This window comes from Bison bison, unplaced genomic scaffold (genome assembly GCF_000754665.1).
Source record: "Bison bison bison isolate TAMUID 2011002044 unplaced genomic scaffold, Bison_UMD1.0 scf7180017864241, whole genome shotgun sequence".
Taxonomy (NCBI): domain Eukaryota; kingdom Metazoa; phylum Chordata; class Mammalia; order Artiodactyla; family Bovidae; genus Bison; species Bison bison.
Genome location: NW_011494813.1, coordinates 1,223,617 through 1,250,098, shown reverse-complemented (window position 1 = coordinate 1,250,098; position 26,482 = coordinate 1,223,617). Strand labels below are relative to the sequence as shown.

The following is a 26,482-nucleotide window of genomic DNA, read 5'->3' as shown; positions in this document are numbered from 1 at the left end:
CTTCGCGCTCGAGTTCGCCCGACGCCGGGCGCTGCTGGTGCTCTGGGACATCAACACCCAGAGCAACGAGGAGACGGCGGGCATGGTGCGCCACATCTACCGCGACCTGGAGGCGGCCGACGCCGCGGCGCTGCAAGGTAACTCGGACCGGCGCCCGCGGCATTGTTGGGTCAAGCCTCTTCCCACCCCCGCGCCCTCCCCCTGAGGGCGCCGGAACCCCACTGTCACAGCCGGTCCTGCTCTCGAGGAAGAGCACCCTACCCCCTGCAGCCCAGGCTTCCGCGAGTGGAATTTGCCCCCTGATCAGGGGCATGAGCCCTTCTGTATCAGAAGGGAGAAAGTGTGCCAAAGCCCGGTCTTAACGGAGGTCCAGTCCCTTTGGGGAAGACTGTGGGCTTTCCTAAGCCCTCAGAGTCTAAGCAGGGCAAGGGAACTTGGGACCCCCGGTTTGAATCCTAAAGAGATGTCTCAGTCTCGTTTGGGAAGGAGAAACTAGTGTCTTTGGGAAGTTGTTCTCAGACTCTCTCATTGATACATACGCGTAAGTTACTGCTGTCTGAAGGGCTGAGACGAGGGCAGCATTGATGATTTCACTATAGGTTTAGCCACGGGAAAATAATTAACATTGTTGCACCGGAGATGTTAAGTCAGTGCTTGAGTTACATACTCAGCCCGATTGAAAGACACCCGGCCTCTTAAGGGAAAACGCTTGAAGGATTTAAGCCTTATTGTAAAATTAATTCCATGTTTTTGATAACCTTAGGAAATCTGCATTTCTGGGTATTTATTAACTAACCTGAGTCTGAGACTTAAAAAAAAAAAGCCAAAGTGGAAAACATAACCGACCATAAGTATCGGTCTGGATTTGATAATGGCTCTTGCTTTTTGACAATTTTTTCATTTCCAGAGAAAACACCGAATTATATTGGGAGAATTAACTTGTACACCACCCCTCCCCGATATCGATCATTTGTCACCAAAATTTTTGGCACCTGTCTTTTATGTCAGAAAATCAAAGGTTAAAACTGGTACATCTCCATTGGTATGAGGGTAGCAAACAGATTTCTGTGCTCCCTGCCCAAACCTAAAAGAGAAAGGTGGTTGTTTTCCAGAGAAGAGATCAGGTTTTTAGATTGAGTTCTTATACAGGAAAATCACACATTTACCTGTCAACTCAGTTTATGTAAGGCTGCTGCTTGGGGGTTTTAGCTACTCCAGATAGGACCAATCAGTGTGATCCTCACTTTGTTGTAACAAATTCGGTTCATTTCTGGACTTTGGCTGAGTTCAGATTATTAATTACAGTTTTGATTTGTGAGCCTCGGGGCTCGCAGACAGACTAAATAGAGTAAGAGCTGCTTCTGAACACTGTTCCCCCCAAAGAGGAGTCTGTGTGTGTGTGTTTGGGAGGAGGAGGTGTTACTCTCTGGGCTGAGATCTGTTCATTCCAGGTGTCTTTAGCTCCAGAAAGCCAATCCCATGAGGTCTGACTTGTATTGGGCTGGTCACAATTACATGATTTTCCCCTAAGCAAAGTTATCCAGTAAATTGCTATAATTCCCAAAGACTAGAGGGAGGAAGGCAGCTGTAAGTGCAGTCATTGGCAAGCCTTGTGGTGTTAGAAACTTGAAGCTCACTGTAGTATTTTTGTTTTGTGTGATCTTTGTCCTACTATGGCCACGTGACTCATGTTTTGCACCCCCCCTCCTGTCCCTTCTCTGTTCCATTTTTTTTCCCTTCATCTGGACTTCTGAGGACAGCTGGGAATGGTGAGGAAGAAATTCTGCCCCACTGTAACTTGCAGGTTTTTACCTACACCTGTGATGTGGGCAAGAGGGAGAACGTCTACCTGACAGCGGAAAGGGTCCGGAAGGAAGTCGGTGAGGTCTCTGTCCTGGTCAATAACGCCGGTGTGGTGTCTGGGCATCACCTCCTGGAATGTCCCGATGAGCTCATTGAGAGAACCATGATGGTCAATTGCCACGCACACTTCTGGGTAAATATAAACATCCTTGTTTTTATTATTGGGCCATACTCAGCAAGAAGGTTGGGAAAGAGCGAGATTTCAGTACCAGCCTGAAAGCCACCTGCACTCTTTCACCCACAAAGCTTCCTTCCAACTCTCTCTTCACCCCCTGGTGAATTACAGTGTATGCTGGTTACTATTAAGTGGTTGTTTTCCTCCCCCTGCCCCCCACTCCCAATTCAGAACTTCTGGAGAGGGTAGAGGACTGAACATTTTGAACTAGTTTGAAAGATTGCCATAAAAATAACAAGAGGGAGTATAAAACCCTGGGTTTGTTTATTTTACTTTCTGTTGAGTTTGTAAAACATCAGTTGTTCTTATGAATTCCTAAAGTCAGAGTTTAGGCTTCCAAATTACTGCTGAGCCACATTTCAGAAAGCGCCAAAGATTCTGAGATCAGCATCTGTGGTCCGGTGGGAGTGGTCAGGCCACCCTGGCAGCCACTTACCATCCACTGACTATCCCCAGGGTCTGTGGCATATTGGGGCATATCTCAGAACTTTCTCAGCTTAGAAGATATATCTCTAAGAAGTCACTCTGAAAGGACCACAGAGTCCCTCTGTAGGGGGCAGAGGGGTTGAGACCTGGCAAAACAGGGACTTGAACCATTTCAGCCTCCAGTCATCATAGAACTATTACCTCATCTAAATAGATGAGAGAGAGGGCCTTCTGCTCGGGGGCATAACTTATCCCGGTGTGCCAGCTGACCTTTTCTAACAGTAGGCGTGACGCTCTCCCCTTTAACTGTACGCTCTTGACCCACTTTATGGTCTTCTAACCCCCTTTTACTTTTGTAGGCAGGTGGGATCCAATAAAGAAGGGATAAGGAAATAGGATTTTTGTTTATTTGTTGTCTCATAGGCGGATTAGTCTTCTAACAGAACACAATAAAGAACTGTTTCTCCTAAATAGGTCACATTAAACCTCATTAATTTTTTAGCAACTGCTTAAAAACTTAATCTGGCTTTAGAAGTACTCGTTGAAACATTGCTCCTTGAACAGTAAGCCATTTCTCTGATCCCCGCAGAAGCTCATTTCAGTGTTGTATATTCAAGCGTGAGCTTTAAATCATTTCCAAAGCTCTAAAAATGAATGTATAAATGACAGACGCTAACTCATACCTATGTTTTAAGCGCGTAAGGTTGCCAAATACAGTTTGGAGGGCTTCAAGTGTGTTTTGTGTGTGCGCGTGCACACACGTAGATGCGTATGTGTGGTGCGCAGTGGGAATGGGACACTGAATAAAAATTCTGTTCCCGTGGGGGCCGCAGAAATGGGGCAGCTGATCAGGTGGGTAAAAGCCAGCGCAAGAGAATAAACTTGGCAACACAGTTCATCAGGAATCTTGTGTGTTTATAATTTGGAGTAAATCAAATAGCCACCACTTGAAATAAAAGATGTACATAAATTGCAGGTAGACTGTAGTTTTCATATTTAAAACCTGGTGAGGATGAGGCTGCCTTAGCAACTGCATCTGATTTCAGTCCATTTGTCATTCTTAAACAGAGCTCTAGCCATCAGTTGACTAGTTATGAACCATGGGCACCAGGATTGTTCTTTTTTTCCCAGTCACTTCTGAGATGATGCATTTCCAAACTGTGAACCTTTACCTCCACAAAGTACTCTGAAGTTTAACCACCGTGCCCAATTGCCCTGCTTGATTATTTTGCTGAATTGTACAATGTCACACATAACCAGATTTTTAGAAAAACCCTGTACAATCTGAAGTTAGGTACTAGTAAGAGGAAAGCTTCTTTTTGTTAGACATCCTATAAAAAGAGAGCCAAGTCAAGTATCTTAGGCATAAAAAATCCATAGCCTCAGCTTTAAAAATGCACATCAGTTGATAGACTTTCTAACCTAAGGAGGAAATTAAATTTTGAACAGAAAAATTTTTGTGGCACCAAATCTCTCTCTCTACCAATGAGGAATGTGCCACCTTCCCAGAGTCCTTCCTTTGCTTGGAAATGTTGTTTAACTGCACAATTTAGGGAGTTCTTGGACGCTTTGACAGGAATGACGTCACTTCATATTAAACTATGGGAGGCTCCTGAATTCTCCAGCTGTTTTTCCCTTAAGCATCTAAACCTCAGAATTTATTTTCAAAATTGAGTCAGAAAATTCATTTTAAGAGTTGGAGTTTCTGACTTCTTGCCAAGACTTACAAACCATTTAGGAAGAAATCTAGCAAGCCAACATTTAGAAGACAACTTACTATAATTTTATAGTGATTTCTTTGGGGGAGGGCATCGAGTAGTCTAAGAACCACCTGAATTCAGCTTCCCTTCCAGTAGTCCCCTTAGGTGAAAATGTTCGTGGTAACTGTTCCAAGATGTACTGTCGTGTGCTGCTTTCCTTCCAGAAAAAGGTAACTAGCACAGTGTCTTTTTACTGCATCCGGGTGGGGAAAAGTAGTTGCCCCATACATTTTAAAGAGTGGATCATCTGAGCCAAGACTCGTTCAGTGATTGGAACAGGTCACCTTGAGCCAGACTTTTTAAGTAGCAGTTGATGTCTGTGTTCATAACATAATCAGCAGTGTGTTGATCCTGACCCAGCTCTACAGTCATAGGCAATGAACTAGAAACCGCGTGGATGTTCACTGTGGGTGCTCCGATTTCAAACCACCCCTTGTACCACTCCCCCGGCCTGGAAGGCCGTCTGCTCCGCTCTAGACATCTTTTCAGAGCTAGCTCAGGTTCTTCCTATGACCTGCATCCTCACTCTGGCCCTTTTCTCGTGTTTTGATGTGTTGGAGCCACAAGGATCCTGAGAGACCATCTTGTCCAGCCCTTTGTTTTCTGATGAAGCTGCAGCTGAATAACTGAGCTCTTCTTTCTGTTGATCTCTCGCGCTGTTTGTTGTCGTCCTCATCCTTTGTGCCTGCTGTGTGCTCTCTGGGGTACCTCCTGATCCATTGCTCCCCCGGAGCCCCAGGTAGATGGCACGCTGTCTGAAGGCAACTTGTTACGGACCTCTGTTTGTTTTCCTCTGCCAGGAACAGAACTCTACTCTTAGTCACTTAGTAAATGTTTGATAGTAGAGGCTAGGCTTCTGCTTAAATATTTAGAAGATCACCTACTCAGAGAATGCTCCCATGAGTCTGGCTTCTGAAGTTTCAAAAGGTAAGCATTATGTTGGACTAATTCAAGCTGTGGAAGATTGACAGGATCTCAAAGTGAGGGATCTTATGTTTGTTACCGCGTGTCTCTCCTTTTGTTTTCATCCACAACTTTTCCATTCTCCGGCCCACCTGTAAGCTTGCTTTTTCCTATAGTATATTGACTCTGCTTGTTGGTGCAAGGCTGGTGGTTGATAGATAAGTTTAAATCAGCTCAGTTCGAATATATGGCAGTCATTCCTGTTTCTAGCTGAGCCTCAAGGAGAGGATTCTGGCCATGGTTCATTTCTTTTTTGATTTTTTTTTTAAACTTTTATACTGGAGTGTAGCCAATTAACAAGGTTGTAATAGTTTCACATGGACTGCAAAGAGACTCAGCCATACATGTACATGTATCCATTCTCCCCCAAACTCCCCTCCCATCCAGGCTGCCACATTACATTGAGCAGAGTTCTATGTGCTATACAGTAGGTCCTTGTTGGTTTTGCATTTTAAATACAGCAGTGTGTACATGTCCATCCCATACTCCTTAACTATCCTTTCCCCCCATCCTTCCCCCATTCCCTGGAAACCATAAGTTCATTCTCTAAGTCTGTGATGCAATTCCTTTCTTGCTTCTCAGCCTTGGACCTATTTCCATACCCATTAGAAGTGTTTGCAGTACTTAGCATTATTTTGCACAGCCCTCCGGTCTGCTCTGGGCTTACTTGGTGGCTTAGACAGTGAAAGATCTGCCCTCAATGCAGGAGACCCAGATTTGATCTCTGGGTCAGGAAGATCCCCTGGAGAAGGGAACAGCAATCCACTCTACTATTCTTGCCTGAAGAATCCCATGGACAAAGGAGCCTGGCAGGCTACAGTCCATGGGCTCACAAAGCTGTGATACTCAGGGTTCTTCTAGCCCAGCAGCTCTCCTCGGAACCTTGTCTTGGTTACCAGTCAAGAAGTAATAGATTTAGTGGGTAGGTTTTAATCAGCATCATCTGTTGTGCAACATTCAGTTAGGACAAGAACATGGGAATGTGTGCAATACAATGCTCTTGACTTTTGGCATAAATCAGAGAAACCATATCTATTTAGACTCACTCTGTATCTGGGTAAGAGGCAGAAACTTGAAAATACTTCTCTAGTATCCTTTGAAATATGGAGAACTGGCCTCCACATAGGAGCTACAAACCCATGTTTCTCCAAAAAACATTAATATTTTGCTTCACTTGTTATTTTTAAAGGGAATCTTTAAAAGGAAAAAAAAAATCATAACTTGTCATTTCTAAAAGACAGAATTTATCTGTAGGTCCTTTTTGACCAAAGAGCTGCATTTGGCATTTATACATGAGCAGCAAATTGATCCCCGATTAACCAAAAGGGGGAAGCAAAAGCATTTAACTCCAGCCTTTTTATGTTCTAAAGAAATTTTGCATGGTAAAGGGCTAAATCTGTCAAATTGCTAGTCGGTAATTTACTTCTATTGATATGATAGTCAGACAAGATAATTGGTAGTTAATTAATAGACCACTTAACTTAAAAGGTTTCACAGTTTTAAAATACTAATTACTGAATTGGGCATTTATCTATATCCAAGTGTCTAAAGTCTATTTAGTTAAAATCCATCCAGGAAAAGTAAAAGCCTACCAGTTAGATCTGAGTAATGTAGCACTTAAAGACATTAGTGCTATGGTTGTACCTAATATCTCATGAATGGTCCCTAATCATTAATGTTGAAGTTCTTACGTGATTTATTGGTTTTTAATCTCAAATACTGTATTCCTCTGTCCTCTGGTTAGAGAAATCTAGTTTTGTTTGTGGCTTCTTGGATTTGGAATTTTTAAAAAAAATCACTTCTAAAGTATTCTTATAAAACTATGTAGCTGATACTTCCTCCTCCAAAATGTAATATTAAGAATTCTTAGGGTAAATATTTTATAGAGTATTGTTTTCCTGTCTTAGGACAGCGACTAAAAATGTGAAAGTCGTAATGCATTTTCAAGTCTGTACTAAAGCTGGCTTTTGTTATTAAATAAATTCATATGCATAAACATCAAATGTTTTGAGCTTCTGCAATAAACTTTTTGTGTCTTGGACTGAATTGTAAACTGACATAGGGTCAGCATACTTCATGTTATTCTCATGGTCACAGTTAAAAACCGAGTAAAATGTCTCTTAGATAGCAACTGCTTGGGTACCTGGAACTCTGTACATTCCTCTCAGGGTCATTTCATAGCCTTCTTTCCTAACATAAAATAAGATCACGTGCTCATTGAGCTCAAGTGTCTATATTTGATACATTACATGCTGGACCCAAATCTAGTGCTACTAGAAATAAACATCTATGACATGACAAGTAACCGGTGTGAGCAGGGAACCATCCTACAAAAATCTTCCTAGCACCTTTGATATATGTTGTAATCTGGTTATCTCAGTTGTTTGGAAAACAACTGCCAAGTAACCGATGTCATATGAGAAAATGGCAGGGGCTTATTTAATGGCCACATCCAGTGTGTGGCATGACCTTTCTACCGAAAGTGAGCCCGTCAAGCATCTCTTTGAGATGCTGGCGCTCTTGCTGCCATAATAAGCCCACTTTCTCCTGCTTCTCCTCTCATCTTCCCAGTTCTCTCTTCTCCCTGCTTCCAAGATCTGAGGGCTGTCTAGTATGGCATGCTCAGACCGCTTCTCACTGTGCTCCTCAAGCTGGGTAGTCTCTTTATTTCAGTGGCTTTGACTGTGATTTCTGAGAGTTCCCAAGTTCATACAACTGTCTTGCCTCTTCCACGCATTCCCTAAAACCAGCAAATCTCAAAATGGAAAGCGATTCCTCTTTGCCCCGTCTTGAATCCCCTGGTGTGTGGCAGATGCCAGGCCTGGAAACATCAGCAATGTCTTTAATCCTCGATCCTGCATACACTCGTGGGTCACCAAACTGTGTACTTTGATCCTCTCCTTTCCATTGCCACATCCTCCTCTGTGCTTCCGTCACCTCTTGCCTGGTCTCTGCAAAGAATCTGTGAACTTCTCTCCCTGTTTCCAGCCTTTGTTCGCCAACCTGAGGGTACCTAAGCAGACTTGAATTGCTCGTATGCCTACTTAAAGATTATGCTGACTAGAACCTTACCCCAAGCCCTTGCGTGACCATATTGTTCACAGAGTGAAGTCCAGGTTCGTTAGCATGGCAGCTCCAGCCTTCCAAAGCCGATTTCCACCTGCCTGCCAAGCCCATCGCCTCACTGGGCCTGAAGGGGCCGGCACACTCACCTCTCCTACCATTTGGGTCCCGTCTTCCTCAGGGACAAAAGTTGAATAGTTCAGACAAAATATATCACTACTCCTGAGAAAGAAAAACGAACACATTTGAAATCTTTTCACATTAACTTCATAGGGTCTTGATATACCAAAGGGGGCAGTCTTTGTGAAATAGAATAGTTGCATGTTCCTTGTTCAGGGAATGGCACTCTCTTGTTTGATTATGTGCTGTTTAATCTTGGTTTTTGGAAGCAAAATTGATGTTCTTTTCTCCTTCATTATTTCTACATCCAGGGCTTTATCCAGTATCTGCCCAAGTAGACATTAACCTACAGGGCACGTCAGAGTGGCAGCATTCGTTAACCTGCGCTAATGCTGACACTGCCGGACTAGCTTTTTCAGAAAGACTGAGTGGGGAGCACCTGGCAGAGTCCTCAGCCATTCGATTGGCTGCAGGATCAGGTCACCGTGGCCCAGAGCGTGGCTGCAGACCCTGTGCTTAAATGCTTAACTGCTCACATTCTCAGTGTATTCTCTTCTACATTTGTCTTTTGTTGTTGCTCAGTCACTGAGTTGTCTTCGACTCTTTGGGACCCCATGGACTGCAGCAGGCCAGGCTTCCCTATCCTTCACTATTTCCTGGAGCTTGCTCAGACTCATGTCCATTGAGCCGGTGATGCCATCCAACCATCTCATCCTCTATCACCCCGTTCTCCTGCCTTCAGTCTTTCCCAGCATCAGGGTCTTTTCCAATGAGTTAGCTCTTCGTATCAGGTGGCCAAAGTATTGGAGCTTCAGCATCAGTCCTTCCAGTGAATATTCAGGGTTGATTTCCTTTAGGATTGACTGGTTTGATCTCCTTGCAGTCCGAGGAACTTTCAAGAGTCCTCTCCAGCACCACAGTTTGAAAACAACATTTATCTTTACCTTAACCATTTTTCAGATTTTCAGGATCTTTGGCAAATTCTAGTGAATTGACTTGAGTAATTTGAACATATGTAAGATGTGACAATCAGAAAACTCCTTCCAAGCAGTTTAATACCCTCAATAGGGAGGGGGAATAATTTTTTTTCAGTAGGAAACTCTTTTTTAATGTTTTTTTCCCCCCCTTGAGTTAAGGAATATTAATAGCAGATTCATCTAAAATTCTTGTTCTAGTTCTTTCAGAAACTGAAATGATGATAAGTAGGCAACTTGTCTCTGCCTAATCCGGCAATCTGCCTATGTGACTGGATGGAGAGATGATGTGTGTGGTTCGTGCGCTTGTGTGGGAGTGCTCAGTGAGGAAGAAGGCTCCTGACCGTGGATGGTGCAGCTACAGCCTCTGGACTTGGAAAAGTGCTCCAGAGGCTGTGTTAAGTCCAAAACACCGGGGATGGTTTTGGACCCCCAAATTGTACTATGCTGAAATTCCACTAGGGGGTGTCCTGGCAGGGTGAATTTATGTCTTCCTTCCCCACACAGAGCCACTAGTTGTTCCAAGATAAAGGGCCTTTTGTTGTTCATCTCTGGAGTGTGACAAACTCTTGAGAGTCCTTAAGAAATAGGGACCTGTTCCCTGCCTCAGCTGCAGGGGTTAAATCCAGTGTTTTGAGCCTGTAACTCCAGGGATCGGATTAAAATGTGTTAATCTCCCTTGGTTTAGTGAGTGATTTCTTATCTCAGAAGTTACTGGTGTAGTTGGCTATTCAAAGAACTAACCCCTTCTTAAAGTTCTATCAACTGACCTAGGCAGAGACCCCTTGTAAGCATAACCAGAAAGTTACTCAGAGGATGGAATCTTTTAATTCTTTCTTTGAAAATATACAGTAGACAGGTAAAGCATACAGCTGGGCCCCATGATAGGGCTGTCTCAGAGAACCTCCCAGATTGTGGTCTAACCCTGATCAGACACCACTGTTTAGAGTAATTGTTGTCAGAGCATGGCCTTAGGACCTAATCTCGTTCACCCTGCCATACCTGGCCAGCCAGTTCCCATCACCTGGACCTCTGGGTTTGCACAGGCTTACGCCATCACAGCACCGGCGGGCATGCCTTCTGACATGCCTTCTGACAAAAGGATGCCACTGTCTTTTACTTGCTCTTATCCAGCATGGCCTGCTCCCAGGGTGTTTCTTTTTCTTTTTCACTTTATTTGTCAAGTCCCTCAAAACTCAAGTTCACACCTGTCAGGGACCATTTTCCTAAATGCTCTGAAGCTAAAATTAAGTGAACCACAGGGAGAAAAAAAAAAAAATGAATATCCTCTCATAATGATGATAAGACTTCCAACACGGCAGCAAATGCTGCTAGAATATTGAACAAGGAAGGGCAATTACTGCCGCAAACTTGAGTGCTGTCAAATGAGCCCAAGTGACAAGCCACTTACAGTGAATTCACATTTGGAAACACAACATGACTTGGTGGGTGAAACTTCCAAAGATCCCACAAAGATGTGTGAAAGGTGGCAGCAGTGTTAAAATTGGAAGCACTGGCATTTTGGGGGGCTTGTGGAAACCAAAGTGTTTCTCATTTGCCGCTTGCATAAAAATGTGAATTTCTTGCCTTGCCTTCAAATGGCTTAGTACTGGAATTGCTGAATATTAACACGGTTCAGCTTCTCAGTGTTACTCTAAACAATGAGGCTCAAAATAACACTTCCCAAATCAGTGTAACTGGGAAAATATTTGTGGTGTAACTTATGTAAGCACATGGGTAGCTTGAGGACAAGTGAAAACTTCAAATTCAAAGCCTGAATTTTTTCCCACCTGCAAATTGTAATTAACATACTGCCCCCTACTGATTTCTCAAGGTTCTCTTTAATGAGGATAGTTCTGTAATCTCTCTGGAAAGAGAAACCTCAGGTCTGATAAATTATTGTTAAATAGTTCAGACTGACTTTTAGTATTTTTATATTTGCTGGACTCCCCTTCATCAAGCAGTGTCATTTGTATTTTGAAACGGTGGTTCTCTGACCCTTAGAACAGAACTGAAGAAAAGGATTAGAGAAGAGGTGTTACTGGAAAGTGTCTGTTGTTTCTGAGCATCTCCCAGGATCCTGGAGGAAGAGAAGAGGTGTTACCGGAAAGTGTGTGTGGTTCCCGAGCATCTCCCAGGATTCTGGAGGAAGAGAAGTGTTACTGGAAAGTGTCTGTTGTTTCTGAGCATCTCCCAGGATCCTGGAGGAAGAGGGCGGGCAGCTTTCAGCCCCGGGTGTGTGAGACCGCTTCTGGTGGTCCAGTGCGGGGTTTTTGCCGGAAGTGTGGTCTGACACTGCCCGGAGGGCAGGGGGCCTGGGAACCATACATGGTAAGAACCTGGAACTGGCAGGAACTTGAAGAAACAACATAACCAAAAATAGATAGCACTTCTAACCCAAGTACCCTATAAATATATGCTTGATTAGCCTTGGGTGCATTTACTGTACTTTTATATAGCGCTTAAATTTTACAAAACCCTTTCATGAACGCTCTTCTCTCATTTGCTGCTCACAGCAACTCTCAATTAAGTAGAGCCATTATCCACATTTTTATGGATGAGGAGACAAACCGAGAGAGGCTATGGGACTTGCGTAAGGGCTCCACTGGGGAAGGAAGAATCTAGGACCTAGACCCTCAGCCCAGGACCTTAGTTTGTGTGTGAGCACTCAGTCATGTCAGGCTCTTTGCGACCCCGGACTGTAGCTCATCAGACTTCTCTGTCCATGGAATTCTCCAGGCAAGAATACTGGAGTATAGCCATTCCCTTCTCCAGGGGATCCTTCCTGACCCAGGGATCGAACCAAGGTCTTCCCACATTGCAAGCAGATTCTTTACCATCTAAGCCACTAGGGAAGCCCAGGACCTCAGTGTAGTAGCTCTGCAGATACTTCTCCAGGCCACATGTTCTAAGGTAAATTCTCCTGTGAGTCACTTAGGCTTGTGCCTTGTGGTATAATGTATGAATACACCTTTAAATGTTCTTTTTTTTTTTTTTAATTAGCATGGTTAGTTTAGCAATGACTAATTAACCCTAATATCCCCCAAAGTCTGCTCCATAAATTAGATAAGCATGTAAAATTATAAAGAACCAGTACCACACTACAATTTTATTACTAAAGCCCAGTTCATGTGTTTTTCCATAATTTTCTGTCGTCTGTAGCTGAGGTGGTTACTTCATTAAGGAGAGTGTGGTATATCCTTAGCCACCCAGCTTCCTTCTCTTCCTAATTTGCAGGTCAGCACTGACAGACACAGAAAGTAATGAATAAAAAGGGCTCTTCTAGGTGGACCGGCTGAAGAAAGTTCTGTAAATACTTGGTACTGAAATGTCAATTAACAGTGTGATTTGAGTTTTGGTTTTTGTTGGTTTGTTCTAGGCTTATCTCCTGGAAAATGTAAAACCTTTATTCTGTTATATAATAATCTTATGAGATCAGAATTCCAGATAACTCCACGAGCTTTGCTTAGAAAATGTAATCATGGATTCTCAAAATTGTGCAGCTTTGGCCAGCTGATAGTGTCCCAACTTGTGGACTAAGCATCTGATTTTTAAAGGAATAGTTCTTTTCCTATTAGGGTTTTCTTGTAGGCTAATCAAAGCATGAAAACCTCAAAAAATAAATGTGGAAAATTTTTAAAGGTGAATACTGAGGCTAAAAAGGTCTAAGTTCCTTGCCTTGAAAACTAAGCCATCAAAGCTCTGTAGATAAGGGGAAAGGATTTTGAAGTCTTCTGGATCTCTTTTTGAGAGCTTGTTCTAATGCGGATGGGGGTGTCTTAGTCCATTTGGGCACCTTGAGCAGAGTACCATGGACTAAGGGGCATATAAAGAACAGGAACTTTTTGCTTACAGTTCTGGAGGCTGGACGAGGTCAAAGTCAAGGCTCTGGGAGATGGGTTGTCTGGTGAGGACCCATTCCCTGGTTTCTAGACAGCTGTCTTTGCTGTATCACATGGTGGAAGGGGGAAGGGTCTCTTTTACAAGGGCACATATCCCATTCATGAGGGCTCTACCCTCATGACCCAGCAACATCACATTGGGCATTAGGTTTCAGCATGAATTTTGGAGGGACACACACATTCAAACCAAACAGTCAACCTATAAGCTCCCATCGTTGTCCATACAAATCTCCCAGGGCTCTTGACATCAATATGAACTGGTGTTTGTCTCACAAAACATTATTGGGGAAAGGATGTGTGGAGTGAAGAACAGGACCTCTCAACCCCAGATACCCTGGTTCAGAGAACACAGATAGGAGAGAGGGCAGAGAAATTAGTCTGCCTTTTTTGTTGAATTTCTAGGAGAAATCTATTTGAAGCCACTTGACATTTGGAGTAGACATTAGCTGGCTCACACTGCAACCTTCTGCTCAGCCTGCGGTCCAGAGCAGTAGTGTTACCTGCCAGGCTGCACATTAGGAGGCTTAGGCCTCTCCCGGACCTCCTGGGTCAGGGTCTGCCCTTGATTTAGATGCCAAGTGGTTCTTGTCACACCACAGTTAGTGGAGGAGCTGCTCTTGAGCGTGTATTTCCGTTCCCACCTTCTCAGTAGTCTCTGCATGTTTTTTCCCCAGAGCTAGTTAGTCCTTTAGGAATTTTGTAGACTAGAAAAATGCCAGACCATGGATGCTGGGGTCCATCCTTGTCTAGGATTTTGTTTGTTTTGTTTTTGTGGTTCCAGGCCATTGTTAAAAGATGCTCTCTTGCCCACTCCTCCCCTTGGTTGCTGTGCCCAGGGTGGAGTTTCACAGTGTGCTGAAGAGCTATGTTCTTCCTGCCTAGGACCAAAACAACTGAAAACAAGTTGCAGGAGGGCAGAGGCCTTGCCTCTTGTGCATCCCCCTCCTCCACTCCTGGTCCCTGCAAATTGTCAGCATTATTTACCTTCAACAGTATTTCTGAAGTGAGTGCTAGAGTGGTGAAGGTTTTGACATGTAAACCAGAAAGAATGGGCTTTTGAGCCTAACCCAATCAACAAGTGATTGAATATAAGTTGTGAATTTAAGTTGTGATTTTTTTTTTAAAGTCTAGAATGTCTTTCAAAGCTAGAAAATGTGATGACAATATGAGAATTAGAGCTCAGAAAAAATCATCACTGGACCACATGGAACCTAATTTACTAATGTGCGAATTCCTTCTAAAGAGTGGTTCTCATGGGGACTCTTCCTCACCAGGGGCATTTGGCCACATCTAAAGACATTTTCCTGGGTCAGAACTGGTGCGGTTATTTCTGGCATCTAGTGGGTAGAGGCCGGAGATACTGCCTAACATCCTACAATGCACAAGACAGCCCTCCCACAGCATAACATCATCCAACACAAAATGTCAGTGGCGCTAAGGGCAAGATGACTCTCTTCTTAGGCTCTCAAATGCAGCTGCACAACAGAGTCACCTGGGGAACGCTGGCTCCGGTGCTGAACTCCCTCCGGGATATAACTGGTCCAGGGTGTGCCCCAGCATCAGAAGGAACTTCCCCAGATGATTCCAATGTATAGCGTAGTTTGAGAACCGATTTCTAGAAAACATGGCTTTTACAATCCTTAAGTTTGTTTCAGAAGGGCTTCCCAGGTTGCTCAGTGGTAAAGAATCTGCCTGCCAGTGCAGAAGATGTGTGGGTTTGATCCCTGGGTTAGCAAGATCCCCTGGAGGAGGAGATGGCAACCCACTCCAGGATTCTTGCCTAGTAAATCCCATCGGCAGAGGAGTCTGGCAGGCTACAGTCCATGCGATTGCAAAGATGTTTTTAAACAATACCTAGCACAATACAGGTGCCTCATAGACCCTCATACACAGTGAGTGAGTTCTGAATTGTTACAGTGCATGCCTAAGAATAAGGAAAGTTTTTAGGAGTAAGCTCTTGATGAGATGTACCTTGAGTTTAGGTAAAGATTTGATTTTTTACAAAGACTCCTACAATAAGCACCCTAGAAGGTAGAGAAGAATTTGAACTCTTTGCACATATGAAGTACAAGAGATGACAGAAAGTGATCATGGGGGCCTTGCTGGGCTGTGGTTTGGCGGCGGGGGTGGGGTGGGGGTGGGGGGGTGTCCTGCCACCTAGGCAGTGGCTGAGCCCTTGTGCCTGTGGATGAGCCTCCCGGAAGTGGTTACCAGTCTCTGGAGCAGAATTGAAGCCCCTGCCCTTGGGAAGATCTGTCTTTATTACACTTTCGGTGATGTGAAAGCAAAGCAAAGGGATTAATGACAACCTGTTGTTAGCAGACTATTTGCAATTTTTCGGGCGATTTTCACTGTTCTATAAAGAGTTATTAAATCGAGGAAGGGGCGCGAACTGGAGCTCATGGCATACTCCTTTGATCATCTAGGACTCAGCTGGGGGAGGGTCAGGGAATGTAGCATTTCGGAACCAGTGGGCAGCATTCATTGTCTCGCTCTTTTTTTTTTTTTTTTTTTCCATCGTTTCTTTTAACACACTGGGCATCTGTGGACTCAAGTAAAAGACAGAAAAATGATTGTAATTTTTTTTTACTAGATGAGAGGCATGGATTCAAATTATCTTACTATAAAAGGCACAGTCATGACAACATATAAATGTTTAATGAACAGATATTTTTGCTGCTCACCAGATGCTGGCAACTGCGCTAATGGAGTTGATACCTTACTGAGTCATTTATGAGAGTCTTAGGCAAGTAATACCTCAGTGTTAAGACTTCTGTATTGAACATGTGGTGGGAATCGAAGGATGAATGATTGGATATAAGCCATCATCACACTTTTGAGCTAAGAAATCTTGGCTATCTCCTTTTTGTCTCCCAAATGAGTTAAGCCAAGAGAGGTCAATTAACAAGGAAGGTTAAGTGATTGACAGAACTATGTGGTCTCTGGACAGTAAAGGCCAGTGTACTTTCCAGACACATTGAGTTTTTAAGTCCTTTCCTTTCTGGCATTTCTGCACAGTGAACTCTGAAGTGTCAGGGAATGTTGATATCTGAATCCCTGCCTCAAGCTAGATCCATCCTATGTTTTAACAGTGGGAAGGCAAGTTAATGAAGCATTTATTTTTGCTGAATAACTAATGGTGTCATCATCTAGGTGTTCCTTTGAAAAGCCCAGCTCTTTCATTAGCTTCTTGGTTGCAGGGCAACTGCAGGAGTAGACTCATGCATGTGTGTTAGGTATTAACTGCTGATGCCTCTAAATGTTAAACCAATCCCTGTGGGCTCAGAATAATCAGAAAAAGGACAGTAGATGTAACATTGATAGGAATTTGATGATTATGACATATTCTCTATAGCTAAAGAGAGAATATTTTATATCAAGCACATAGAGACTTTGATCTTGTTAAGTCTGAGACTCATTCCAGCCTTCAGTATCTTTGAGACTCTATTGCACAGTTTGTCAGGAGATCTTTCTTGTCTCTACAAACATACCCAAACAGGAAAGGGGAAAAAGGGCTGTCATCGCATTACATGAATTTCTGAATTTGTGTTGGATTCCTAGATGGCGCAGTGGTATAGAACCCGCCTGCCAGTGCAGGAGACACTAGAGACACCGGTTTGATCCCTGGATCAGAAAGACTCCCTGGAGAAGGAAATGGCAACCCACTCCAGTACTCTTGCCTGGAAAATCCCATGGACTGAGGAGCCTGGCGAGCCACAGTCCATAAAGTCTAAAAGAGTCGAACACGACTGAGCGACTTCACTTAGAAATGAAAGTTTTCTGTGTTATTTTTGGACATTCAGGTGAGAGAGAAATACTTCAAAATGATTTTTTTTTTAAGATGCCTTTTCTTGAATTAACCACAGGACAGTCAGGTAAATGCACAAAAATAGAGGATGTAGCCTTTTCCTACTGTGAGAAATGAGCTTTGCTCCTCGCTCAGTGTCCATTAACCTCGAAAAACTCGCAAATATGGAAAACATATTCTGAGTGTTTTACCTATACCTTTAAAATGTCATCAATCTCGAAATTTCTCGAGTCAGACTTTGCCGGATACCGCATTTCTTCACATTCTCTTTTGTTTAACTTTAGGTTAATTTGTCCTGACAGTGCAGCTGCAGGCTCTGCATTGCAGTCTGTCATTAAGAGCACCAAGAATGGTCTGGAGGGTTGGAACTGTTGGGAGTTAATTTGGCGTAAACCTAACACTCAAAGATTTCTCAAGATATGACATGTCATGTCTATGTCCAGTCACACTTCTGTTTAAGAAGTTCTTGTTTATATTATAAATATGACCTTTACAGTTATCTTTCAAAGGTCCCAATGCTTTGAAGAGGAACCCTGAGGAGCTATGGAGATATTAAACTTGCGAAGCATGTTTTCATAGCAATGTCAGTGTCCATTTGAATATCCTTCTTCTTTCTTTTCTTTTCTTTTTAGTCACATAGCAACCCTGTCAGCCAGTTGCAGGTTATGATATTGGAGTCTTGTGATAAAATTCAACACAGGTAATCAAAAGTCTCTTATCACACTTTTTAGCCAGAGTCCATTACTAAAAGTTTTCTCTTTTGCAGATAAACTAATCCCACTGGGTCCCTTCCAACTCTAAGTTGTCTCACTGAACATACAAATTGGTATATACTGGTTGCTGACTCAGCCCCCCCACCCCTGCCCTGCTCAAGAGTCAACCACGTTTTCCTGATAACAAACTAAATGTCCTCCCCCGTGTCTCAGACATTTGAATAAGAGGACAGATCTTGGAGTGCGGGCTTCCCTGGTGGCTCAGTCAGTAAAGAATCTGTCTACAGTGCAGGAGACCCAGGTTCGATCCCTGGATGGGGAAGAGAAACGGCAACCCACTCCAGTATTCTTGCCTGGACAGAAGAGCCTGGCCGGCTACAGTCCATAGGATCACAAAGAGACTCAGCGATTATACCATCACCACCAAATAGGACCTGAAGTCCCCATCAGCACAGTCAGGCTTAGGCTAAGCATCAGGCTAACCTTGCCAGCTACCGTTGGGACCTGCTAACTCTGGTGACTGATGAAATGTACTTCCTTTAGAGATCCCTTGACTAGCTGGTAACTCCTGATAGTTCATCCTTCAGCGGTGTTCAGCAGGCTCTCTGAGTTGCCCCTCTCAGATTCACTGTGAGCAGCCCGTGCGTGAATTTACACTCAAACCTTTTGGGTGTGAGCCGCAGATTTGCTCTTTATGTTCTTCTAACGAGTCTGAGACAAAGTTGAAGATCACGAACCTGAGCTTGAACTGACTGGTGTCATGGCAACCAGCGCCTCGCCTCTTGCTGGTCCCCCCTCACGCGTGCTACGATATTTGTGCACATTAGTAATTCATTACAAAGTGCCAGGTTTCTTTGTGCTGTCAAACCGTGTCAAGGACAGAATATGATGTGCTATCTCAGATGTCACCCACCAGACTGTCGAGGGCAAGAGTAATTAGAAAGGAAAACTTGTCGGGTTACTCTGGAAAGTTCCTGAGAACACGATGCTTTCTCGCCACCCATTTACAGCCTTTTTTTTTTTTTTATTCCTAACATGAGGACCAGGCTTCGTGTTGATCAAAGCGTATGTGGTAATGCGCCCCAGACACAAGGCAGGGGTTTGGTTGTGGAAAGAACGCCTGGGCAGTAATTGCTCGCCTCCATTCAGGCAGCAAAGGAAATGATTAACAGCCTCAGTGCTCAGTCACGTGGATCAGGCTCCAGCCTGAGCCGTGCAAACTTGGGTTTAAAAAGAAACCTGAGCGGCCCTGGTATGAAAGCTTTTCCCCCAGGCTTGCCTCCGCCCAGCACCCAGGAGGAGCTGAGTGGTGGCCACCAGCTTTGGAAGGCAATCAGTAGGGGTCCCAAGGCCACCCAGCCCTTGAATGGCTCACTTCCCCTCCCAGTTTCCTCAGCGCCTGGTGTGTTGTCCCTGGTCTGCTAGGAGTTGTAGTAACTGTAGTGTTAGACCTGTAAGTAGTGAGCCTTTCTAGATGAACATAGGCCTTTGCCTTGGAAGGTAAAAAAGCATAATGACACACTGGGTTTTGTTTCTATAGAAGGCCAAATTTGTCCCTGGATGGGGAAAAGAAGTCACATATTTTACAAGAATCTTTGACTTGCCACACCCCTTTAAAAAAAAAAATCAACCCCTCCCTCTAAAGAAAGTTTCATACTAAAACAAACAAACCTGTGTCACACTTTACTAGCTACTTAAAATGAAGCCAGTTTCCCTAAAAAATATGTTTACAACACACAGTTGGAAAAGACTTTAGTCACATAGCTATATTTGGATCCTTTTGTTTCTCTTGTTCTTTTTTCTTATTTCCTTTAAGCACAAACCCAGCAGCTTAAATGTCCCTCCAAACTGCTTTGTGGGGTGGGAGGGGAAGCAGGTTCAAATCAGACTTTTTAGCATATGCAGCTGCAGCACGCTACTTTTGTGAAGGATGAACCAGAACTGTTTTCTATTTGTTGTACTGACGTAACACAGTTTGGTGCTGGTGAGTATGCCAAGTTGCTTCAGTCATGTCCAACTATTTGCAACCCCATGGACTGAAACCCGTCAGGCTCCTCTGTCCACAGGATTCTTCAGGCAAGAATAGTGGAGTGAGTTGCCATGCTCTTCTCTAGGAGATCTTTCCAACCCAAGGATCGAACCCACATCTCCTCTGTCTCCTGCATTGGCAGGCAGGTTCTTTACCACTGGTGCCATCTGAGTATAAAAGTCTGCTTAGAGACAGGAATGAGACCTGCTCACGTGTTCCCCATCATTGCTTGGCCAGATCGTAATCAGGTCCTGCATGTAATAGGTGTTCAAGAAATACCGGTTGAAGGAATAAGTTAATTCCAGCAGGGCTAGAGGGGACATGAATCCGTTTTAGAACCTTGCAAGAAGTTAAAAACAGTGAGGAACTTAAAACAGTTACCTGCCTTCATATGTGCTGGGATATGGATTAGTCCTTTAACACCTGCAAGCACCAACATGGAGAAGTTATTAGAGCCAGCCCACTGGGCATCTGGGTTTCTGGGGAGGGCTGGCCACCTGGTAGAGTTAGCATGGACACAGGCTGGGGATGACCACGGTCAGCGACTCGGATTTGTTATAACCACATAGCAGATTCCTGCTAGTATTCTGTACTGTGTGTAATCGCTTAGGATTTACTCTCAAGTCCTTCTAATTTCTTAACTTAAAAATAGGACCTTCATGCTAAATCTATCCTTCTCTTCCAAGACGAGGGAAACTATTAATACTTAGAAGTGATCTCTGAATAACGTCAAGACTAAATTTTATACTTTTGAGCTAATCTAGAAACAATTGATTATAATCAGATATTTAAAAGAAGGCTCATAGGCATGAGTACTGAAGGATGTGTTTTTAGTTTAGATTGATGTAGATAAGTTTCCCTGTGATGTTACTTTATTGTAATTCTGTGATATAGTGCTCATGTACAAGTTATAAAGCCTAGAGTTTGCAGGTGCTGTAAACTGAAAACAATTAAAAAAACCCAAATTACCACAGAACATATAATTATTTGTCACAGTGAATGATACTGGTTATATGGACAAAGTCAAGGTGAGTGGAATAACATTGAAGACTTAACACTCTTAACTACCTGTGTTAGAGAATTTTTAAGGGGCTCCGATGACATAATTAACATAAAGCACTTTGAAAAGCATGAGAGGCTATGTAAATACGTGATTGATATTACAGTTCGAGTTTTATAAGAAGACTTTGGGGGCAGATTGTCAGAAAAGAGTTGAGTTCACGGGTAAAACTGTACAGATGAGAATAAGCATGACCCAGGCTTCCCTAGTAGCTCAGTTGATAAAGAATCTGCCTGCAATGCAGGAGACACCTCTTCGATTCCTGGGTTGGGAAGGTCCGCTGGAGAAGGAATAGGCTACCCACTCCAGTATTCTTGGTCTTCCCTTGTGGCTCAGCTGGTAAAGAATCCGCCTGCAATGAGGGAGACCTGGGTTCGATCCCTGGGTTGGGAAGATCCCCTGGAGAAGGAAAGGGCTACCTACTCCAGTATTGTGGCCTGGAGAATTCCATGGGGTTGCAGAGTCGGACATGACTGAGCGACTTTCAGGGAACAACAGTGCAGAGCCCACCATGGATGTAAGTGGGGACCGAGGGGTTATATGATGATCAGGAGTCAGACTGGGGAAGACCTTGGGCTGCTTCACAAAATTTCATCTGACAATGCATCACGGGTTGGAACATGGAAAAAACTTCAAAATTAATGGAATGACTGTTTGATCTTGTCCACACAAAAGTTATCAGAGCAAATCATATACGTGTGCAAAAATTCAGTGATGTCTTAACCGGAAAATCCTCTGAGGAGGGAATGCAACTCTTCTTTAAGTCCACTGGGTAGTGTTTGGGCTTTTTTTTTAACTTCATAAATCATGGGAAGCTGTGTTGGCAGTGGGATATAACTCAGCAGTAGATGGATTGCTCTTTGCTGCTTTCTTTTAGGAAGCAGGTTATAAAACTGTTGGGAGCCTAGTGGAGTAGTTAATAGATTATCTTAAGCAATTTGAAGTAATTTAAAAAAAGAAAAATTACAGCTTTGTGTCTTGAAGGCATGAAAGCTAGAGGGAAAAGAGAAGTTTAGTGAAATGAGAAATGGATGCCACCTCTGGGTCCACTGCCCTGGAGCTTCTGCCACATGCTCTGTCCCCCTAGGGCTGGTCACCTGCCTCCACGGGAAAGACACTCCCCAGGAAACCCCACAGCAGAGCTGGGTCAGTCAGATGCCATGAGCTGTTGTCATGTAAAGTTAGCGTTAGGACACAGTTTTCATTAAAACTATTCTGTACTTTTACCCTCTTTCTTTACACCTAAAATACTTTACCTCCTGTGAGTAGACTCTGATAATACAGCTTGGATGTTTGAAGATGCTGCTGGAATATCTCAGCCTTCATGGGTCTGTTGCTGAGTAGACGTAGTCATGAGGCAAACATTACAGGAGCCTCCTATTTGTGGGCAGCGGGAGGTCCCTCCCAGACCATGAGATGCTGCACTCAGCTGTCACAAGCATGAAAAGATCTCTGACCCAGGAGTAGTTTAGATTAGCAGATAACTCACTTGAAAGGTGATAAAGAGCCTCTCCTAATGGCTTTCTTTTCATCTCTGGACATGGTCCCCGAAAGCGCTTGTGTTACAGTCTTGTGGGTCACGGCTTGTGATAGGCTTGCCATGCCAATGACACGGTGCTAAGTGAACCAGGACGCTTCAGGGATCGTCTGTTTTTGATAAATGGGAAATATTTTAAAACAAATTGGGGAATGTAGCATTATATGGATAAAACTTTGTTTCATGATCTTGAGTTGGTGGGGTTTGGTTTGGTTTCGTTGTTTTTTTGTTTTTTAGGTGAAATCCATAGGTCATTTCTGAAGCTTACATCTTCCTTTTCTTGCAGACCACTAAGGCTTTTCTTCCTACCATGCTGGAGATTAATCATGGTCATATTGTGACAGTTGCGAGTTCCTTGGGATTGTTCAGCACTGCTGGAGTTGAGGTTTGTCATTATAAAGCATCTCCTGCTTTCAATCAGTTCATCTCGTCACAAATACACCACAGTCCTAGAAGCATGCCTGCTGCCCTCATTTTCCTACGAGCCCCTGGAAGCTACCTGTGTGCTGTTTGTGGAGTGCACCCCAGCACCCACCACCTGCACATATTCTGCCATAAACTTACACTAGTTTGACAGACCAGCGGCAGCAGCAGGAGTAGGTGGGCCGGTCCTCAGTGTGGCCCCATTCTCATTAGCAGTTTTACTTGACGACAGTGGGAGACACAGGGTCAAGATGAGACTGGAGGGCACTGGCAGTGCCCCAGAGAACAGATAAATGAGGCTAAAGGTTGACACTCTGTTTTGGTCAGCTTGTCAAAAGTGAGCTATCTTGTGTTATCTCATCAGATGAGATGGTTAGGGTGGGTATGAGGTGTCCGCATGTTAAGTCTGTGGAACTGGGCTTAATCAGACCCTGTTCTTCACCAACTTCAAGTTACAAAGCATGAATGTGTGTGTTGTTCCGTGTTTGTCCCACGGGTGCCTGTAGCAGAAAATAGGAAACATCAGCCCATGCGAATATGCAAAAGGATGCGCAAGGACGGCTTCTGTATTGTACATTTCCATTCCTACATTTAAAGTTGGATAATGGAGAACTTCTTTTCTATACCGTGAGTCCTTAGGTTGAGTTCTAGTTGAAGTTTTACAAGGTGGAGTTATCATTTCCATTTTCACTTGGCCCTTAAAAAGAAAATTGGATCATAACAGCTCATAACTCCAGCTCTAGTCTCCTTTGTTCTCCTAGCATTAATTTAAACAAACTGGTTTTTCAGTCTCCTTTACTGAACAAGAGGCCATTTGTAAATTTTCCAGACACTTCAAAGTGAGCCTCTCTCCATTTTTAGCCCCAGCTTGTTAGCTTTCATAGACTCCTTTGTGGTAACTTCCCCCAAAGTAATCTGATACTTCGTTGATGTGGCAAAAAGTGTTCATCTGTTTCTGCTGTTGCTTTGAAAATATTATTTCTGCACCAAACCACATCAGATACCCGTCTTTTAGAATGCTCTCCTTTTTTTTGCTTAGTCACCTGTAACCTTTTGTATCAGACTTGTAACCTGAGTAACGGGGCAGCCTGGGGCTTGGTCCGGAATGTGCACTATGCTGAGTACCTCTGCCCTCTGTGCTTTGCCCCCAGGACTACTGCGCCAGTAAATTTGGAGTCGTGGGTTTTCATGAATCCCTGAGCCATGAGTTAAAGGCCGCAGAGAAGGATGGAATTAAAACAACGTTGGTCTGCCCTTACCTGGTGGACACTGGCATGTTCAGGGGCTGCCGAATCAGGTCAGTAAAGGACCCGCCTCAATGCTGACGATTAGCAGTTCTAACAAACCATCTTTTCATCTTGGGAGACTATGTGAAATCAGTCAGATCTCCAACCGTAAGCAGCCTGGCACTTCCACAGCTGACATTTTAGCTCACGTGTAGTTTTCATTGGTCAAGGTTTGTCAAGTTGATGCATGTGTGATTGACAAGCAAGGGCTGGTATTAATTTGCAGAAGGCAAGGAGCATCAGTAGGAAACGACCTCTCTGTCCTTCAGGGAGCAAATACCTAGGATTTTACTTAGAAGCTACTACTTTGGAAGTGATTTTCTTTCTTTAACATCAATGTAGTTAGTGCACAGTCCCTCAGTCATGTCCGACTCTTTGCAACCCTATGGACTGTAGCCCACCAGGCTCCTCTGTCCGTGGGATCCTCCAGGTAAGAATCCTGGAGCAGGTTACTATGCCCTCCAGGGGATCTGCCCAACCCAGGGATTGAACCCACGTCTCTTGCATCTTCTGCATTGGCAGGAGGGTTCTTTACCATTGCACCACCTGGGAAGCCCCTTAACATCCATGTTTGCACATAAATGTGACTTTGGTTTGGATACAGAACAGTGTCACTGCCACTGAGGAGGGTGGCCTTTCTTCCAAAAAGACCCTTCCCACATTTGGGAACTTCCTTTTTGCAGAGAGTGTCTGTAGCTAGAGTCACTCTGACAGAATGAGAAGAAACATTGAGATTTTCTACAAATGAAATAAAACACCCCCACACTTTGAAAGGAGGCACGTGGGAATAGCCATGTCAAGTCACATCTGACTCGAGCTACACAGAATAAACAAAGCCGTGACTCACGAAGAGGACACTTGCGGAGACATGCTCACTGCGAGATCTTTGCTTAGATGAATTTGAAAGACAAAGTGAGATAAGTGAGCCAGTTCCCCGTGGGTCAGGGCCAATCTTGACACATCCTGAACCTGGCCCGGCTGTGAAGTAAGTGGAGGTGGCTTGAATCATTTCAATCTCAGGCTGAGTCCAGGTCCAGACTGGGAGTGGACTGGACCCCACCTCTTTTTCTGTGTGTGTGTGTGTGTGTGTGTTGGTTTGGCTTTTGCCTCTTACAAACTTAAGAACCAGTTGCAGAGGGTCTGAGGAGCTCTGTCTCCTATTTAGCATCACAGCGGGTGTCCAAAGCTCTGGGGGCTGGACAATGAAAAATGGGGGAGGGTAAATTCTGTTAAGTTACTTCTACGGGAAACTGGATGAATTCAGCTGAAGGTAGGCTGTCTCCCGTGCACTTCATTTCAGAGACACCACCCCTCTCACTCCTCCCCCCACCCCCTAAAAAAGCCCCGGGCTTTTCCTCTCCAGGCATCCAGGGAGGCACACAGCTGAATTTTCTTTCTCTCAGGAAGGTTTATGTCGGTGTTTACACACCATCATTTGAACTACACTTAATGCTAATTTGGCATCCTGTTTGGGTTTACTGTTTGTTATGTCAGACACCCTCTCTTTTTTCAATTGAAAGAAAAAAATAATAATAATTTGAAATACATTCCAAGGCATTTTGAAAACACAACTTTCTCACTTTACAGAAAAGCAGACCAATTCTGCTTTTCTTTTATTAAAAAAACAAAACAAAACAAAACTTGTTTTCCAGACAATGCAAATAAAATATGTTCACAGTAGGAAAATTTGGAAAATACAGTGAAAGCACAACGAAGTGAACAAAACCGATTGTAAATCCTATTGCTCAGGTAACATCACCCTTGGTGTTTTGATACGTATTTCCAGCCTTCCATATTTTATGTGAATTCTTAATTTAATCTTGAATGTGTAACTCCCAGGAAAGAAATCGAGCCTTTCCTGCCCCCTCTGAAGCCCGACTACTGCGTGAAGCAGGCCATGAAGGCCATCCTCACCGACCAGCCCATGATCTGCACGCCCCGCCTCATGTACATCGTGACCTTCATGAAGAGGTGAGTGTGAGGGCCTCCCCCCTCGGCGGGCCTTCCCACACCCACCCTGTAATTTAACAAACACACCATATCTCACGTTTGCTAACTGTGACTCTTCCTTTTCCAGCATCCTCCCTTTTGAAGCAGTTGTGTGCATGTATCGGTTCCTAGGAGCAGACAAGTGTATGTACCCCTTTATCGCTCAAAGGAAACAAGCCACAAACAACAACGAAGCGAAAAACGGAATCTGAGGGTCTTTTTTGTATGGAATATCATTTCTACCAGAAGACGATCAGGATATCTTAGTCCGACCCACATCAGCTTGACTGATACTCTCTGGATTCTACATCCATGTTTTTTTTGTTTTTTTTTTCAAATCAGCTTTTTACAAGAATAAATAAAGTGTAAATTAACTGACTAGAGTACTTGG

General features: G+C 43.8%; 1 protein-coding gene across 1 annotated transcript in view; it reads left to right on the top strand.

Annotated features, from left to right (window-relative positions):
• The window catches only part of RDH10 (retinol dehydrogenase 10 (all-trans)), a 27,927-nt gene extending 1,488 nt beyond the window's left edge, over window positions 1-26,439 (top strand). Inside the window, exons 2-7 of the mRNA XM_010846978.1 lie at window positions 1-137; window positions 1,761-1,996; window positions 22,680-22,778; window positions 23,968-24,113; window positions 25,942-26,073; window positions 26,180-26,439. Coding sequence (XP_010845280.1) covers window positions 1-137; window positions 1,761-1,996; window positions 22,680-22,778; window positions 23,968-24,113; window positions 25,942-26,073; window positions 26,180-26,303 — 874 coding nt within the window. The 3' untranslated portion in view covers window positions 26,304-26,439. The remainder of the gene's footprint in view (window positions 138-1,760; window positions 1,997-22,679; window positions 22,779-23,967; window positions 24,114-25,941; window positions 26,074-26,179) is intronic.
• Window positions 26,440-26,482: the final 43 nt, after the last annotated feature.